The sequence below is a fragment of the Vanacampus margaritifer genome, chromosome 1, assembly GCF_051991255.1.
Source record: "Vanacampus margaritifer isolate UIUO_Vmar chromosome 1, RoL_Vmar_1.0, whole genome shotgun sequence".
Lineage (NCBI taxonomy): Eukaryota > Metazoa > Chordata > Actinopteri > Syngnathiformes > Syngnathidae > Vanacampus > Vanacampus margaritifer.
Genome location: NC_135432.1, coordinates 33,088,261 through 33,105,964, shown reverse-complemented (window position 1 = coordinate 33,105,964; position 17,704 = coordinate 33,088,261). Strand labels below are relative to the sequence as shown.

The 17,704-nt window shown below is 40.1% G+C and overlaps 1 protein-coding gene across 2 annotated transcripts in view; it reads right to left on the bottom strand.

Moving 5' to 3' along the window:
• LOC144037723 (metabotropic glutamate receptor 4-like) overlaps positions 1–17,704 on the bottom strand; it is a 191,266-nt gene that overhangs the window by 50,061 nt on the left and 123,501 nt on the right. For both annotated transcript variants that reach the window (XM_077549467.1, XM_077549457.1), the window contains exon 3: positions 6,863–7,079. In XM_077549467.1, the coding sequence (XP_077405593.1) occupies positions 6,863–7,079 (217 nt within the window). The remainder of the gene's footprint in view (positions 1–6,862; positions 7,080–17,704) is intronic.

Sequence of the window (17,704 nt, the reverse complement as noted above, 5' to 3'; positions counted from 1 at the left end):
AGTGTCAATGACAAAAAACTAATAATGCTGTAGAAAAGCACTCAAGGTAATATTATTGGCCCGAGCTATGAAACTCCCGGGCTAAATATGAGTCTCTTTAAAACATAAGGATCGTGTTGATTCAATATGAATTATTTTCATTCTTCACACACAGACTGACTAGTGCTTCTTGAGACACAACAGTCATGAACCCACTTAATAGACAAGCGTGACGCCAAATAAAAGATACGATTATTTTGACTCACAGGCGCGGGCACAAAAGATTTGCCTGTCTTCCAAAAAACATAATAAAAATACAACTCTGTCCTAGTTTCCATTGATGTCATCAAGTTCTTAGCTAAAGTAGTAGATAAGTATTGTATTTGTGTGTATGTTGACCTGAGGATGCACCTTCCTTTTAGATATATTTTCTTGTAGGCAGATGTCTGCATTGCTCCTGATCTCTGAGTTTGCCTCAACTGGTATGATTTTATTTATATACGAGTGTGTAAAGCTGCAGACGCCTGCTCAGCAAGTCTGCTACAACATCTCGTTTGTAACCACCAGACAGAGAAGCGTAATGTGAGACGGGCAAGACATTGGAAACGCTACTCTGCATGATGCAGTTTCACACCACTGCAAAGAAAAACCACACCAATAAACATATTGTTCAGTCAATAGCTTGATGACATTGTCAATCAAGACATTACTGCGCATGGCAGAGGTTTTGTTATAAGCATTGAACAATGTTTATTGGTTAATGATGAGTCAAATGCTGGATCTGTACAAACTCAGCCCCCCCCTTCAAGAGGGCAAGTATTGAATCTCATTGTAAAATTGTACTCATTGTTGTGCCAGTGACCATATTTAATTTCATTTTCAAACTCTTGGTATGATTTCTGCTACGTGCAAAAAAATTGAAAGAACAACATGAGCTTCCCTTTCAACTCAAGCAACATAAAAAAATGATGTCTAAAGAGAAAAACGCTAAAGTAAAAGCAGGAGGCCACCATGTGGCTGCTCACATGGTAAGAACGCTCATCAAAAGTCACATTTGATGCTGCATAGAGTGATGTGTCACTGGCAGTCGCTTCCATACATTACTAGCATCAGAAGAGGGAAATGAAAGTTGACGAAGTGCACTTATGTTTCGTTTTTGTCCCTGAGTACATGACACTGTTCTGTATTCCATCATGCTGTAGACATGATAAACGGCTTTGCGGCAAAGGAGTTAGAGAGCTGCACGTCTGAATGCTTTGTGCATATGCAATCTATAGAGATTTGACTGTGGTTGTCATGGTTACAGCTAATGTTCTCCTAGCGATATTTCCGTATTTTGAATTGTGGTGTAAATTATTTAAGCTGGCAGATGTGTGTCAGCAGCCTTCTTAAATGATGAAGGAGTCAATGATGGACACAATTTTAGATTTAAGGATCGTAAAAGATGTCACGGTGTGGTCACGGAGCGGCGTGGTGTCTGTCGGCGTGTGGAGTAGAGGACCCAAAGTGCAGGGAGGCAGGAGAACCACAGCAGGAGTGCGGGCGAGACTGGCGTGCTTTATTTTACAGAAAAACACTAACCAGGGTACTGGTTAATGCTAAACAAAACAAGGAACTGAAAAGATACAAAATCAAAATGACAGCCAGAACTCCGGGGGTGACCGTGACAAGCGGCAATGATCCCACACGGACTGACCACCACCCGGGAACTAAATACACCCACACTAATTGGATAACAAGCCACACCTGGGGCCAGGCACAAGTGGCTGAGGTCCCGGATTGGTCAACCCGCGGAAGGGCGGGAACCCACTCATGGCCCTCAACCAAAGCCAGATCTTCCCAGACATGACAAAAGATTTTGCAACCTTGTCAGTCACACATTGTAAATTATTTTTGAAAAACAATTATAAATGTGTCTTTACATTGCTTATTATGATAATTACTCACTAGACCGAATTTACTACAAAAGCATAATGTTCTAGTGTCTTTTTGAAGTACTTTGTTTTTGTTTCTCCTTGCTCTTGATATTGTGCAGTAAAGTTCTTGTGTGCCCTTCTTCTCGTTTTTTTGAGACTGTTCACCTTGCATTGTGCCCCTGGCAAGCCCCAGGAACTGTCCTGCAGAGGCCAGACGGGCCGCACTCGATGCAAGGCATTACAAAGATAAAATACAAATTATTCAAAACTGAATTCTCTTTTGTTCAATTGTTAATGTAACAAAATGTTGCTCTAAATGCTACTCTCTTTTGTGTACACTAGATTGTGTTAATAAGTCCACCATGCAAATACAACTAATTAAGAATTAAAAGTGGGTCTTAAATTAAAGATTAAACAATATATTTTAGTCACTGATGGTGTAGTGCTACACAAGGCGGGAATTTGTGCAGCCAATGTAGAGTCAATTCTCACTCTATGATTGTAAAAGTAAGTGTAAATGCTTCTCTGTGTGCCCTGACGACAAATCCATGGAATAGTCTGCCTTGCTGGGATATACTCCAGCTTCACGGCAACACTAAACAAGTAGTTGAAAATGGAAGGATACAAACACTAAAGATTAGATGGGATAGTTAAAGCCTGACAAACTCGTTCAGATATGAGTTTGTGGTCTCACCTCAACCTACACAGTAAATTCTGTAGAGTAAATTTGACTTTATTTAGAGTGGGACCAAATAGACTTAGTTTTAGAGTAATATTTACACTTGGAAGAGAGTAAAATACAGTATTAAAAAAAATAGAAAAAGTCACTCACGGGTTGAGGAATGAACTCACAACCTTCAGATTGTGAGACTGCTGCATTACCACCTAAGATATGCCCCTCTTACTTTTCTTATATCCAAGAGAAGACCAAAAATTATGTTTTATACTAACACAAAGCAAGAGCTGCGTGGCTCAGGGAGTAGATTGTCTCCCAAGCTGAAGGTCATGAGTTCAATCCTCAACCCTTGAGTGACTTTTGTTTTCCAATTCTTAATTTTACTCTCTTCAGAGTGTAAATATTGAGTCTACAGTATTTGGACCCACTCTAAATAGAGTCAAATTTACTCAATTTACTGTGTAAAATTTGTTTTATGTGACAGGATGCCCAAAACCCCATTATGCAAATCGAACAGAGGTGGGCAATCTCGGTCCTCGGTGGGCTGGAGTCCTGCAGGTTTTGGAGGTTTTCTCACTTCCAACACAAGCTGATTCCAATCAACAGGATCGTTATCAGGCTTTTGCAGAGCTTGCTGATGAGCTGATAATATATCAGCTGTGTTGGAGAAGGGAAACATGCAAAACATGCAGGACTCCGGCCCTCGATGCCCACCTCTGAAATAGAAGATACATTGTGATGATCATTCTTTTTTCTGCTCACCTGTAGCAAAAACCCTTCACTAGTTCTCTAACTGAGTTAGTGCAATAAAGTAGTACTGAAAATGTTATTTACTATATTTTGGTCTGTAATGAAGTGTACAGTGTACTGGAACAAATCCTGGACTAAGAGAGCAAATCCCTCTTTCTCTCTCTCTCTCACACACACACACATATATATATATATATATATATATATATATATATATATATATATATATATATATATATATACATTTCCAATGGCAGCATATTTTAACAAGCACTGACTAAAAGTGAAGCAAAGAGAAAAATATTGAGCCTAAATTGAACTCACCCCCCATCCTTTTCTGTTTTTTTTCTGGTTTCTTTTATGAATACAGTAAAGAGGCTAGACTTGAAAACATGTACATTCTAATGGGTAAGATCTAAGGAAATTATTTTTCCTCAAAAGGTACTTGTTGAACCCAAACAAAATGAATAGCGAAATCCCCCTTTTAGACAATGTTAAGTATTATTTATTTTCAGAGGATGTTTCCATTTGACATTTTTCTCACAACAAAAGGTGCTACCCTCATTTGGAATATTTGCATAATCTCCCCTCAGGTGTGATATGGGGGGTGCACTCTTTTTGATCTCCTTCTTAACCTCAACTCCCATTTAAGATTACACAAATATTTTAAGAATGATCTGTCTGCTCCCTCCTTAGATGACAAAATAACATCCGGAAAAACAAACATATACACAGACAAAAGCCAAGCAACATCTTTTAGACCAATGTGATGAATAAGTCTGATTCCAGCGGACAATGAAAGGTGCGCACTATCCTCGGAAAGTGTGCCACTTTTCTTGAGGTGAGAGTAAAGTGACATGTCAGCTGCTATTACTGCACACATCTCTGCGCTCTCTCAGGACACAGGAGGTACGAGGGCCTTTAAAAGAGAAAGATCCACTGAGGAACATGAACTTGTGCATAGAGAACAAGGCAGGATGACAGCAGCGGAGCATCAAATAGGAAAAGTGTTTCATCTAATCTTCCTTAATGACAATTGAGCCTCATCCCTTAGGAGGATTTCACTGATGTTGCAATGAGAAGTGTCAAAATGAAAATCTCGCCTTTTGAAATGGGTCCCAAGTCTTAAAGACACACTATTTTCAGCAGAGGTCCTCTCTTGATGGTGACATTCCTATTGTTTTTTTTCTTCGTTCTGGGGCTCCCCATGCCGTTTCAATGTGTCATTTATCAATTGATACATATCATTTATTCATTCTTTAGAGACGACGTCACAATATAGACATTATCAGAGGAATCAGTAATGTTTGCACACAGAGCTCTAAATGGTGATGTTAGCAGAAATGATCGTGTTAAAATAAGATGGATCATGTTCTGGGTTTTCCAACGGTTCTGCGGTTGCCATGGTTTTCAGCTCAAGCAGTCTGTGTGACAGTAACAGGTCATAGCCAAGGACAAATGATAAATATATATATATATGACCAATTATGGCTTCAGAAAACGAAAAGGTGAGCTGTGATTGGTCGTTACCTGAGCCTGGCCCCTGAGCAACTGTGATGTCATTTTCCTTTGTTTTCCTTTTTTTTTCTTCTTTTTTTTCTTTTAAGAGAAAGCTCAGTATTGTTCATTCGGTAATCTTACCGATTCGACATGCCATCATCATTGCTCTCTCTCGTTTTATTTTTTTGTATGTGCGTGAGTATGTGTGTGTGCATGTGAGCGTGCATGTGAGTGTGTACACATTAATTCACCTAAAAACTATTAAAAATCCCATACCGTTACCTGAAACCGAATAATTCAGAATCGTGAGGTTGTCCGGAGACCCGAGGAAGGATCAAAGAAAAGAAAGCAAAGTGGAATCCAGCATTGACCAGACATCACCTACTACCCACCGGGTTACCAACCAGAATCTTTCACCAACCCCAGAAACCTCTAAATTCCAACAAATTAGGGAGACCTTAAGAGACCAAAGGAGGGACTGAGGAAAGGAAGGAAGGATAGATGAAGCAGAGTGAGATCCACAGACATCAGCTTCCACCGATTCAATGACCAGAGGAAGAAGCAGATTGTGTTTGAATTTCGGTAGATGCTGGTGTGGTGGATCTGGCATGAATGAAAACCTCCACCAGAGAGGGGAGCCGTCGACCCCGGCCAGGACAAAGCAAGCACAACGCTCCAGGGCCCCCCAGTCCACGGCAGCGCCAAGGCACAACCACCCGGGCCCCGCAGGGGCCACCGGCCGGAGAGCAATCCAGCCGCGTGGTGGGGCGGAACACTGGGGGCGGAAGGGCAGATGGGAGCACTGGGAGACAGGCGGCACCCCTGAACACCAGGCCCAGCGGGGAAAGGCCCCAGTTGTCACGCCAGCGTACCTAGTGAAAGCTAACCCTGTTACTGAGTTCGCCAGCTCGCCGACTGGCGAACTCTACCTCTACACCGTAGATGTGACCCCGCCCAGTGTATATACAAGTGTGTGTGTGTGTGTGTGGTGCATTAAAATTGGTGGTCATTTTCCATTGACAGCAAGTGGCAAAATGGTCACTCCTTGAGATGGATAAAAATGAGTGAATTTTGCTGCTCATTTTATATTCCACAAACACAATATTAATCAGAATACCATGTTTAAATAGTGTGACTGCATAGAACATACTATTGTTAATCAAATGTTTTGGTTGACTTCCCTTTAATGTAATGTAATGTAATGTATGTCATGTAATCTGCCTCAAATATGTACGGAAGGCTTAGAATTTAAAAATAACTCCTGTTAAGGTTGTACAATGATGTATAATAGACTAGATTATGTAAGAGACACAAGTTGAGTTCCCAGAAACGTTAAATAATGTTCACAGCCTCCAACGAGACTGTTATGGTGTTAACAGCATTCGCCCGGGTGCTTGCAGTCTTTGAGCTTGAATAATATTGTTAGTTTTCCATCAGTAAACAACGAACTTGTCATTGTAAGTCCTTTTGGTTGTGATTGGCTATACGTTCAGTAGAGGCTATTGATAACTGCAAGTGACATGGATGTATTCATGAAGCAGTGGACAAAGGTTGGGAATGCTCATGTAGTGTCAACCTTCAGGATGCATTAGACGTGTTGCATCTGATCTTGTGTGACATGACTTCAAACAGTAAAATCCCTTGGAAAAAAATGTCTGTAACTGGAGATGGAACAGGTGGAACATGGATGTTGGTCCTGCAACGTGAGCTCGCTCTTGTGACTTTGAGTTTAAAGTTGTGAAGGGCTTCGATAAGGAGGGAACCTAAAGACATTGTTATTGATTACAACAGATACTGTAAACTGTATTAAATACTCCACGTTCCCAATGTTGAAATCAATTTGCAATTCATTATCACCAGTTTGAAATATTTTATTTTGAAGTTTCTAAATGGATGGATGGAATTGTACACAGTGATGTCGATGTAAGTTTTAGTGCAGGTTCTGCTCATCACATAAAGTATATAGTGCGCTATATCCTTAAATTTGTGTTGACAGCAGTGGACCAAATGTTTGTTGTTTGAGAATGTAACAAAGACTCACCGTCCTCTCGAGACTTTTGAATGAATGCATCCACACCACTTTCTCCGTAGTTCCCCTCGGAGGCCACAGTGGAGACATAGTTCCAGTTCATGGCTTTGACGATGTCCATCATGGCCTGAGCCTGATAGGTGTCAGGCGGCACCACCCGAGAGAAGAAGTCGTAACGTGTGTTGTCACTCAGCTCTGGAGCTGTGGAGGCGTAGCTCACCTGGGGGATCTGTCAGGGCAAAATATTGATCATGAAGATCAAGAATGCTTTTTTTTGTCACTTAATTATGATGGATGATGCTACTCACAGGTATGATTTTACAAATCCTCTTAGGTGGTATTTTCTTTTGAGTAAAATTACATTGCATATCACTGCCATTACATGGAATCCTCATACATTATACTTATACGGTTGTATACGTATAAAACCATGACCATTAACAGTGCATCGTCAACATTTTTACAACTACAATAAACAGCATGTAAAAAGATACATGACGTGTAAGTTATTTTAATGTTTAGTTGTTTGCTTTGTTTCACTAATGACTAACCTCCTGCCTCCTTTTTCTAATAATCAAGTTACTTTTTGCTCTCTGCCTGTTCTGGAGTTTGTAAGTTAAATGACGAAATTTGGTGACAATTAACAATGGTTTCCACTTAAATTATGGGCACTTTCTCATGTGTTACTGGAAATTGCATTTCTCTTTGGATGAATATAACACACCAATCTTCACAGTTTCAAAACAGAAAATATTTATTTATTCAGATAAAGTGCCTACAAGGTAAATTTTCCCAAGCCTGGATAAAAACGGGGGATGGGACAAATCATGCATGTGACTCGCTGTGGCGACTCTTGGCCATCTCGGGTCAGAGGCTCATGCTAAACAACATTTTAACATGGACAACTGAAGAAAGAATTGTGTCTGCATTTGGCAATAAAAGCTCATCACGTAATTGCATCTCTAAATATTAAATATGTGTGAACGGAGCTTTTGACTGCCCACATCACATCAGTGCATCCTTGAGTTATACAAATTTGAAGAATGTCACTCAAGTGACTCATCTTGCTCACAACAAAGTGAGGCAGAAGCAATCATCTTGAAATGTTTTACTCATTTCCCATCCAAGTTTCATGACAACTGAGAAATATTTTTCTCCCCACATGATGTATAATGAAGGTTGAGTCATTGCATCACATTATATTTTCAGAGTGATGGCGTAATCAGGCCAAATGTTAAGAGAATGAAGTTATATGTTGTTACAAATGGAGCGTTAACTTGATTTACATCTAAAGATTAGAGAAAGGCAGTGAAGGGAATTCTGATCCAATGCCTCGAACTAACATCTGTCTTGTTTTGAGGCCGAATCTGGTGTGCAAACAGTATGCGTCATGAGGCCAATTCTTGTGTTCCTCTGGGATGCTCTCAGAGAGACAAGCCATGTCAGGTTGAGTATGTGTGGTGTTTAGTCTGCAAGCAGACGCCAAAACCCTTTGACTCGTGTCAGTAAGACCTTTCACACCTCAGAAGTTTAATTAAACGTGAAATAGTGACTTTCACAGGAAAACATGTATGGGGTTAGGCCTTTTGAGATGGCCAAGAAACCTTTGGGTAGGGTTGCACGGTCTGCAGCTCAATGATTGGATAGCTAGAAGAAGACATATAACTGCTGGACTACTCTCAAGATGCAATTTAAAAGACCGTAAACATGACAAGTTTTATTGAAAGACACTGGAAAATGTAATCATGGAGGGCTTCCTGCTCGGGTTGAAACCCTTGGTACACTTTAGAGTTCGGCAGGGGTACATTAGGATTTAGGTTTACAACACAATCATAGGGTCGATGCGGGGGCAATGACTGGGCTCGGTCTTTGCTAAACACCTTTTTCAAGTTGTGGTATTCCGGGGTACCTTAGCTAAATCAATAATCTCGTGCGTAGGTTCCGTTAGGGGCTGGCTACTGACATCGGCGGATTTCAGGTAGTGCGAATATGTTCCAATCTTCGATAATGGGAATGTCCCAATTAATATCGGGGTTATGCATCTTTAGCCATGGTAGCCCCATAACGACTCGTGAAACACTAGCATAACTAAAAAATGCCATGTGTTACTGTGGTTCTCGGAAAGTTTGACGTTAAGGGGGACTGTAATCACCTCAGCCAGAAGGCATCCGTCAAGATCTAAAACGCGATGCAGTTTTCGGAGGGTGTGAGTAGGACAAGACAAAAACTCAAAAATGCTGGATCAACAAAGCAATCATTGGCTCCAGAATCAATCAAAGCCATAACTCTTAAGTCCCGACCGAAACCCGACATCTGAAACTGTAATGGAAACGCAGCTAGTAATAATGTTATGCAAGTGTGAGCAGCGTGCATGTAAAGAATGGAGTGTGCAGTTTCATTTTTCAACCAAACGTGACAGTAGTGATTCAAAATTCAATTTCCTGGGTTGAGCAGCTTTAAGAAACTGACATGAAAGTGTGCTTCAATGTTCTCAGCATTAGGCATTAGCACCCCTGCTGGTTGGTTTGCATGGCAGAACACAATTACTCTATTTTGTGCAAGACACGTGTTATGTCGATACACTAATATATTGCATGCTGTAGGCATTTCCATAATCAATAATGACCCTCAACCTTTTGGTTTTCTTAATGTACACAAGCTTCCATTACATGCAAAGGGTTTCAGCAGTTTTCCATAGGTGTGTGGGGCATCACCAAAAATATAATAGCCTACATCATGCCACCAGATTTCCTTGGTTTTGTGCGATAGAATTTCCAGCAGTCTGGAGTAGCACCGGTGTACTCTGGCATCATGCAGGCATACGTTACATCGATGGTTATTGGTCGGCATATTGTGGTAGAGACACATTCCGGCAGTTGGTGAGCGTCGGAAGCTCATGTCAGCAGTTGCCGAACTGTCGCCAGTTCACTTAATGAACCAAAACACACAATATGATGTTAAACCATAACCTGGACTTACTATTACTACAGCCTCTGGAGAGCGTAAGAGGAAAAGTCCATGAGAGAACACCAGATTTGACAGGGAACACCCACATTTTAGGGTTACTCCGCCCAGAGTATGGGTGCGAAAATGACAGAAGTTGAATGCATAGGAGGGCACGCGCATCTAGAAAAGTGAGTCGGTGCATGTCATTTTGTGGCAGGAATAAAGGTAGAAGCGGTAATGTTGGTGGGAAAGTGCCCAATGCTTGAGGATAAGTGATACAGAGAATGGAAGCAAGCACCCATTGTCACCAGACAGTAGGCCAAGATGTCACCCACTGTGTTTGCAAATCTAAACATACATGTGAAGATACTTTTCTTGGCAGACTTTGATTTGATCCGGCAGCATCCAGTAGACTGCATTTAAGTGTTGTTCAAAGGTGTTTGGAAGGTGTTAATAAGCTCACATTTCAAAATATTCTACCCTTTTAGCACCAAACAGTACTGTGAAAAATAACCCATTAGATAAACACAGTTAAAGTTCACTCCTCTGTCAAATTTTGCAAAGCAAAAGCAATTTAAATAGATAACAGTGGCAAATGTGTTAACATTGTGTTTTCTTGCATATTGCAACCATGAGCAGGATTCAAACTCTACCAATAAGCTTCTCTCCTGCAACATACTGCACGGCTAACAATACTAAGATATAATAGTATTAAAAAATCATTGTGCATCTTTCTCAGAAGATTCTTGGCCGTATGGATTAACTATGAACGCTCCTCTAAAATTGTTGGGTTTGGTGGAAACCACAAATATATTTGCTATTGTTTCTATAATACTGACGGACGTGGGTTTCAGGTGGAGTTGGGCTCCAGCTTATCTACTGCGCCTCTTAGTTACTTTTGCTTCGCCTGTCAAGCTTTGCAGCGCAGCATGGATGCCGATTGCCAACAGTGGAAGATTAAGCGCCTGAAAATCCTTCTAATAAAGAAAGTAATTTCTGTCTGTGCATGCTTGCCCCAGACTGCTTAAACTGTGAAAAGTGATCTACTTTATATTAGTATCACTAGCACGAAAAGAAGGCACTCCAGAGTTATACGTTTTCAATGAGAAAACTTTTTTTTTTCTTGAGTAGTAACTATCCAAAGGATGACAAACCTCGTGTAATTAAATTCAAATTCCTTGATTCGGAGCAGTTCTATCTTTCTAGCTATTCAACGTCCACGATGCTTACAATAATAGTGAGCTAATTTTGAATATTGTCCCTTAAACTGGATCTACAAAGCATTTTTAAAAGAGTCAGACCTAATTCGGATTTTGTATCTAATTCAGACATGTCACATGTATTTTTAAATGACCCACATCTGAGGTGACTTTATTGGGATGTATTGAACATCTAAAACAAAATGCAAGTGCATACAGCCAGAAAGTCAACAACTCACCTACATAAATGTCAACATCAAACAACACAGTGGTAACAAGTCAATACAAACATAGAAAAAGAAATATAAATACAGATACAGAAGGCAGTTCTTGTCTATTGACATGGCCATGATGAACAATCGTAATCGGACCATATAGGGGCGTAAAATCTTTCTAATTTTGGGGATTCACTAAGTAGCTATCAGCCTTTTTATTGAGTGGTGGGGAATGTTGTTTATTCAAATGATGACTAATCCTGGGTCCACACATGGACAGTCGGGCCATTTGAACAGTGTCCCTCACTTGCGATCATTTCTGAAACATGATCCTAAGCAATTGTCCTCTGCTGTGGCATTTTCCTTTTTGAGTGATTTTCCAGTTCAGACTGTGTTGATCGTTAAGCGTTTTATTATTTTGTTTTGAAATGCAATTTATTTTACACATCTGACACAGATAACACTGCAATGCATATGGTAGTTACCAGGTCACTTACAGATCTTCGCTGTCCACAACCTTTCATGAAATTAAATCCCCAAAACGGCTTCTTGCTTGAGTTCCCATATACTGTACACTGCTTTGTTGAAGTATCATTACCTAATATTGCTGCTATAAAGTTGCACGCTCACATCAGCATAACAATCATTAATTAATATGCTAAAATCACTAATGTATTACACAATCAAATGTTAAATTGTAATAGTCATACACATATATATATATATATATATATATATATATATATATATATATATATATATATATATATATATCAGGGGTGGGAATCTTTGTCTCACGGTTCAATTTGATTCCGATTTTTGGGTCTGCAAATCGATTCAGAATAATTTTTTTTATTCAAAATGATTTGATTGACAATGATTTTTGCTATAGATGTTCAAGTAGTTGTAATGATTTACTCTAGTCTAGTCTGACTTGCTAATGCTAAATAGCGCACTACTAGCGGCACTTTTATCACTCAAAAGAACGTCTCCACACTGCAAAAAAACAACTTTTATTGGAATAACTTGATCGTGACTTTTTCCTTCTACTCTTTAATATGGCTTCAACTTAACAGTGTATTAGACCGCGTGGAACGACACTGCCCCTAAGTGGCCAATTCGGGTACAACATGAACAACGCTCCAAATAAAGGCACACACAAACAAAGGCAAGACAGTATAAAATAATTTAAATAAAATGGATTTCGGTACATTTCAAATCAATTCTGAATCCTACAAAATTTAAATCGCGATTCTTATGAGAATACATTTTTGGGCACACCCCTATATATATATATATATATATATATATATATATATATATATATATATATATATATACGTATGTGTGTGTGTGTGTTTGTGTGTGTGCGTGTGGGAGGCAGTGCTGTATCCTTCAAGTATACAAAAGGGCTAGTGGTTTAGTCCAATGAACAAGAAAAGTGACCACACATAACATGATAAGATGTGCCTGTCCTGATTCGTGACAAAATGGGAAAATAGTGTGATGGTTGCTGCTGTGAAAAAGCCTGAGATGAAAAAGCACAGCGTGGCTTTCCACCAGATCTCACTGATTTGGCAGAGAAAGACAGGCTTGGACGTGCCATGGCACCCAATACATGTTAGTAGGAAAATTCAAGGGGGGGAAAAACTAATGAAGAGTAAAATAATTCAATTGAATCCTCTCTTGAAAAGTCTTATCAATAGTAGTAATGCATTCTAAAGCATCTGAGAAGTGAAATCGCCACAGCTCTTGGGTGGGTTCAAGAGAATGATAATGAATTGAGATTATTAGAGCAGCCGGCAAAAGTTAGACATTATTGAAGTACGTTGGCAGGGTTTGATCTTCTAATTACATCTGTGGCAGTATTCCAAAAGCAAAAATGATATGATATCCTCGTCCTCTGATTAATTTGAATATGACTATCTTCAGAATTGCTGAATTACAAGGCAAACTGAGATTCAACTTAGTTTTAACCAATATCACAATAGGGCCTAAAATTATTATTATTATTTATTTTGTTCCATTTGATGTCAAGGGCAAAATGTCAGTTTCCTTTTTGTGCTTTTCTGCCAGGGTTAAATTCACATTTCAACCACCCATGTTCATGACTAATATCTCAAAAAAAGACCCCTGACAGGATTTTGCACACAAAAAATGCTTGATGTACTCCAACCCCCGCCCAGCAATTCCAGTGAGTAGATAAATGAGGAAGAAGAAATAAAATGCTCCTTTCTAGATATGATACAACAGAGACCGCTACTAAAGAAGACGACATGTCATCGACATGTTTTGCAAATGATTTGTTTCTGAATGTGGGACTAAATTATAGACAAATATGATCAACTCGGCAATATGTGGATGCAGATATAATAATAATAGTGCATTGGATTTATATAGCGCTTTTCTATCTAATCAGATACTGAAAGACGCTGCACAGTGGTTTGGTTGCATTATTCGTGCGCTCACACATTAGCACTGTGGTGGCGGGAAGCTTCTTAACTCATTCACTGCCATTGACGGCTATAGACGTCAAAAATTCATTTGAACTATTTCTAAGTATGAAAACCTAGATTTTCTTAAATTGTGCATTTAAACAGATATAAAATGAGTGATTCATCGTGAGTTAACTAGTAAAGTCATGTGATTAATAATAAAAAAAAAATCTAATTAATCACATGACTTCAATAATTAACTCACGATTAATCACAAATTTCATATCGGTTCTAAATGGACAATATTTTTTTTAAGGTTTTCATACTCTTATTAACAAAAGTGGAAAACTAATAAAAATAGTTCAAACGGATTTTTGACGTCTATAGCCGTCAACGGCAGTGAATGAGTTAAGTAGCCACAGCTGACGGAAGCGAGGGTGCTAGTGTGGGCCTACGGCCCCTCCAACCACCACCAAACATTTGCACCTCCCATACACCAGTGTGAATAGCACTGGAGGTAATGTGTGTGAAGTGCCTTGCCCAAGGACACAATGACACATGATTTTGGGCGAGCAGGGATCGAACAGCCAACCTTCTGGTTACTGAACAATCGTCTCTACACCCTGAGCCACGGCCGCCACAAATGATTGACAGTATGATTGAGTGTGGTCTTAAATGGCACACAACCTGCCCCCCACACCTCTCGCTAACAGTCATATTTGGACTGACTCGTATAGTGTATACAGAGTTGATATGTTGATCATATATTTTGAGTGCATCAACCATAATTATTTTTTTTATATTAATTTCTTTCTATTCGTCCAAATGCACTTGAAAACCGCTGCTTGCTGTGCGAATGCTGTGGACATTAACAACCAGTTCAGTGTTAAATATAAAACATTTTACAAGATTTTAGTTACATTTATAAGCAATGTACACTGTAATGGTTAAGTTTTGGCATACAATATTAACTCTTAAATATCAGGTAAAAACAAACAAACGGACTTTATTTTATATTTTATAACAAGAAAAATAACTCATGCTAAATGCTATCTTGGTTGACAATTCAACAGTGCTAAACATTCAATGCACTGACCAATATTCAACCTTTTTTGCTCTGTCCCAGCAGCTATTGGAAACTGGCTGTGCCGTTTACCACGCATTGGTCCCGCATTTGTAGCAATGGCTATATACCGCTAGAAAGTTCAGTTGGTAATTGTCCAAGCGTCAGTATTTGCGTTCTCATTAATGTGCATTATAAATCACCGTCGATCCCGTTGAGGAGTGTCTGGGGGCTGTTTTCAACGGATTCGACATGCCGAATCGGCGTCGGCCCATCGTGACATTTGATCACTCTGATTGGCTGTTAGCTAGCAAATCAGCGCATGGGGCAAGAACAGGATGTGATAAATGTAGATAAACAGTAAGCGGCAGCCTTTACAATTTCGCTAATTTTGCACATTATCACATTCGTAATTGGATGTAACCGGCATTGTGCCACATAACTGTGGGGTATGACGATCGAGTGATAAAAGCCAAACTAGACATGGAGATGCAACTGGATGTACCAGGTTGGATTTACTTTTTATTACCTGATACTCTGTAAAGAGTCTAAGGGTGTGCTTCGCGTGGGAAAACAGACCAGCTTTCTGGTTGCATTTTTCTAACAATGAGGAATAGTGACTACCGTCGCCAATGGTATGGAGGGGGATTAGTTCTCACGTATATGCAGAAGGTACTTAATAATTGCCATCAGTGTCTGTCTCTTGTGGTGTGTACTTTCGTCAGCACGTCATGCCGACGCCACAGGTGGTAGGTGTCGGTCACATTTGGCTGATGTCGGATTGATGTATCGAGGCCTATAACTCTTTGACTGCCAACCATTTTCAGAAAAGAGAACATGTGGGTGCCAGCTAGATTTAGAGCGTTTTGACTGATCTTTCAAGGTCCACAGAAAATTTTGTGTTTGGACTATGGAAACACAGATACTACCAAATGAAAGATTGAACTCTCATCTTTCATCGGGAAAAAAAAGTTTGTTTCTACCTTATCCAGTTTTTCAGTAATCAACAATAGAAAATAGGTTAGTTTCACCCAAATGCTCTGTTTTGGACCAAAATACGTAGAAATCAAGCTTTTTGTGAAACGATATTATTTCATGCACTCTAGTGAATTTGACACCTTTTTTTTCCATGAATGATGCCACAAACACCTAAACAGTGCTTTACTTCTGTAGAACACTACCACCAACAATGAAAAAGTGTTTTTTGATAGCAAAATAAGTTTATTTACATTCAACAGTGTAACAATTTGACAAAACAATTTGACAAACTATTTACAAATGTGTGCAACTGTGGTACTATTTACAATTATATGGATGTTTCAAATACAGTTTTTCTTTTTGTAACACTCCCCTGCGTGCAAGGGGACGCAGCAGGATTTGCACCACAGATTAGTTTCACTGCGATTGCCCCGTCGCGTGCAGACTCTACACTTTCTTGCCGGCCTTTTTTTCTGGGGAGTAGCAGGTATATACTGCAGTGTGTGTTTGGCCAGGTTGCCATCAAGTCTACTCTCAGGATGATGATACGGTGACATTACGGTGGTGTTACATCTGGCTTCCTCATGTCCTTCAGTTCCTATACCGGGTGGTAAGAGATGTTCTGATCCATCTTATTCACCCATTCATGATGGCATCGTAGTCCAGAACCAGTGTCTTCTCCGTGATCAGACTGTGCCCACTCCTCCGATGAATATGCATTGGACTCGGGGTACTCTTCATCGTCCGATTGAACGTCCGCCTGTGCAGAAGTGCTCGGTTGTGCACCACGTTTTCCGGCGTTAGCATCGCTAGCCGGTGAGGCTTTACGACGTGATCGAAGCCGCCGCGTCAACGCTTCCAACTTTGGCGTCAACCTCGGAGTCACCATCATCGTCATCATCAATGTGCTCATTAGCACTGGTCGATGCTTTTCGTCTTTGAAAAAAATGCTCAGCCATTCTCCCCTTAACACTCTAGCTCCACCTCACATCTTCTACTATTGACTCCTACCCGATCTTGTCCAAAGAGAGTCATCGCTGCCATCTAGTGCCCATAAATAGTCATTATACTAACTTGATCTGCTTGATACTTTGAACACAGCTGGCCAAGGCTTACATCCACCCCAAAAAAAACATAGTTAACGTCTTTTAACGTTTTTGGCGGCACTCATTTGGATTTTACTAAACGTTATTAAGCGTTTTTGGCGGTCAAAGAGTTAAACACAAAATTAGGACGTAGTTCTCATTCCACTATGACGAAAACACGCAAGCAAGTGTCTGGGTTAAGGGTTAAACAGCGAACGCGGGTGGGAGTGTCCGCCTCTCTTCTCGCTGGCTTTTCACCGAGTGAGTTTGGTCCGGTCGTTCGCAGCAGCTCCCGAGGTCATTGCGCACACTCGAGAGGGGCGTCGCTTGGTTTACAACATTTAAGTGGGTCAAAAAAGGACAGAACTTCCGTGTACTGCAGTACAGGTGAGACACTATTTCTCCCGCAGCACCTTCCCTTTTTTTTAATAAGAGCTCCTCGAACGCTTCCACATTTTCACCGGCATCCCGGTGGCCGTGCTAAATACTTTAGCTAATGCTAGCACTCTTGCTATCAACAGTTTTAAACACGGAAACACTTTCTGCTATCTCCGGGTGGCGGCAGACCTGTACAGGACGCTGTGTGACTTTGCAGTCCATTCTCGAAGCCGATTAGCTGGTACGAACAAATGTATTTATTTATTTTCAAACGTTGGTGAATATGTGAATGAGACGATTTTAAGTGCGTCACACCTTGTCCCGTCGCACGCATCCGTGCCTGTGCGAACTACATTGACTATAAAGTGCAATCGCACCGCCAGAAAATGCTCAACCCTCGTTTGGCGTTTAATGTACCATTGGCCAACATGTCTGCGGTGTGAGCACATTTAAATTGATATTGTGCTTGGTTAAAATGCCAGTGCTTAATAAATATTTTATAATAATATAATTTGAATCAATTATAATAAATGCAATGATAGTAAAAATTGGCAT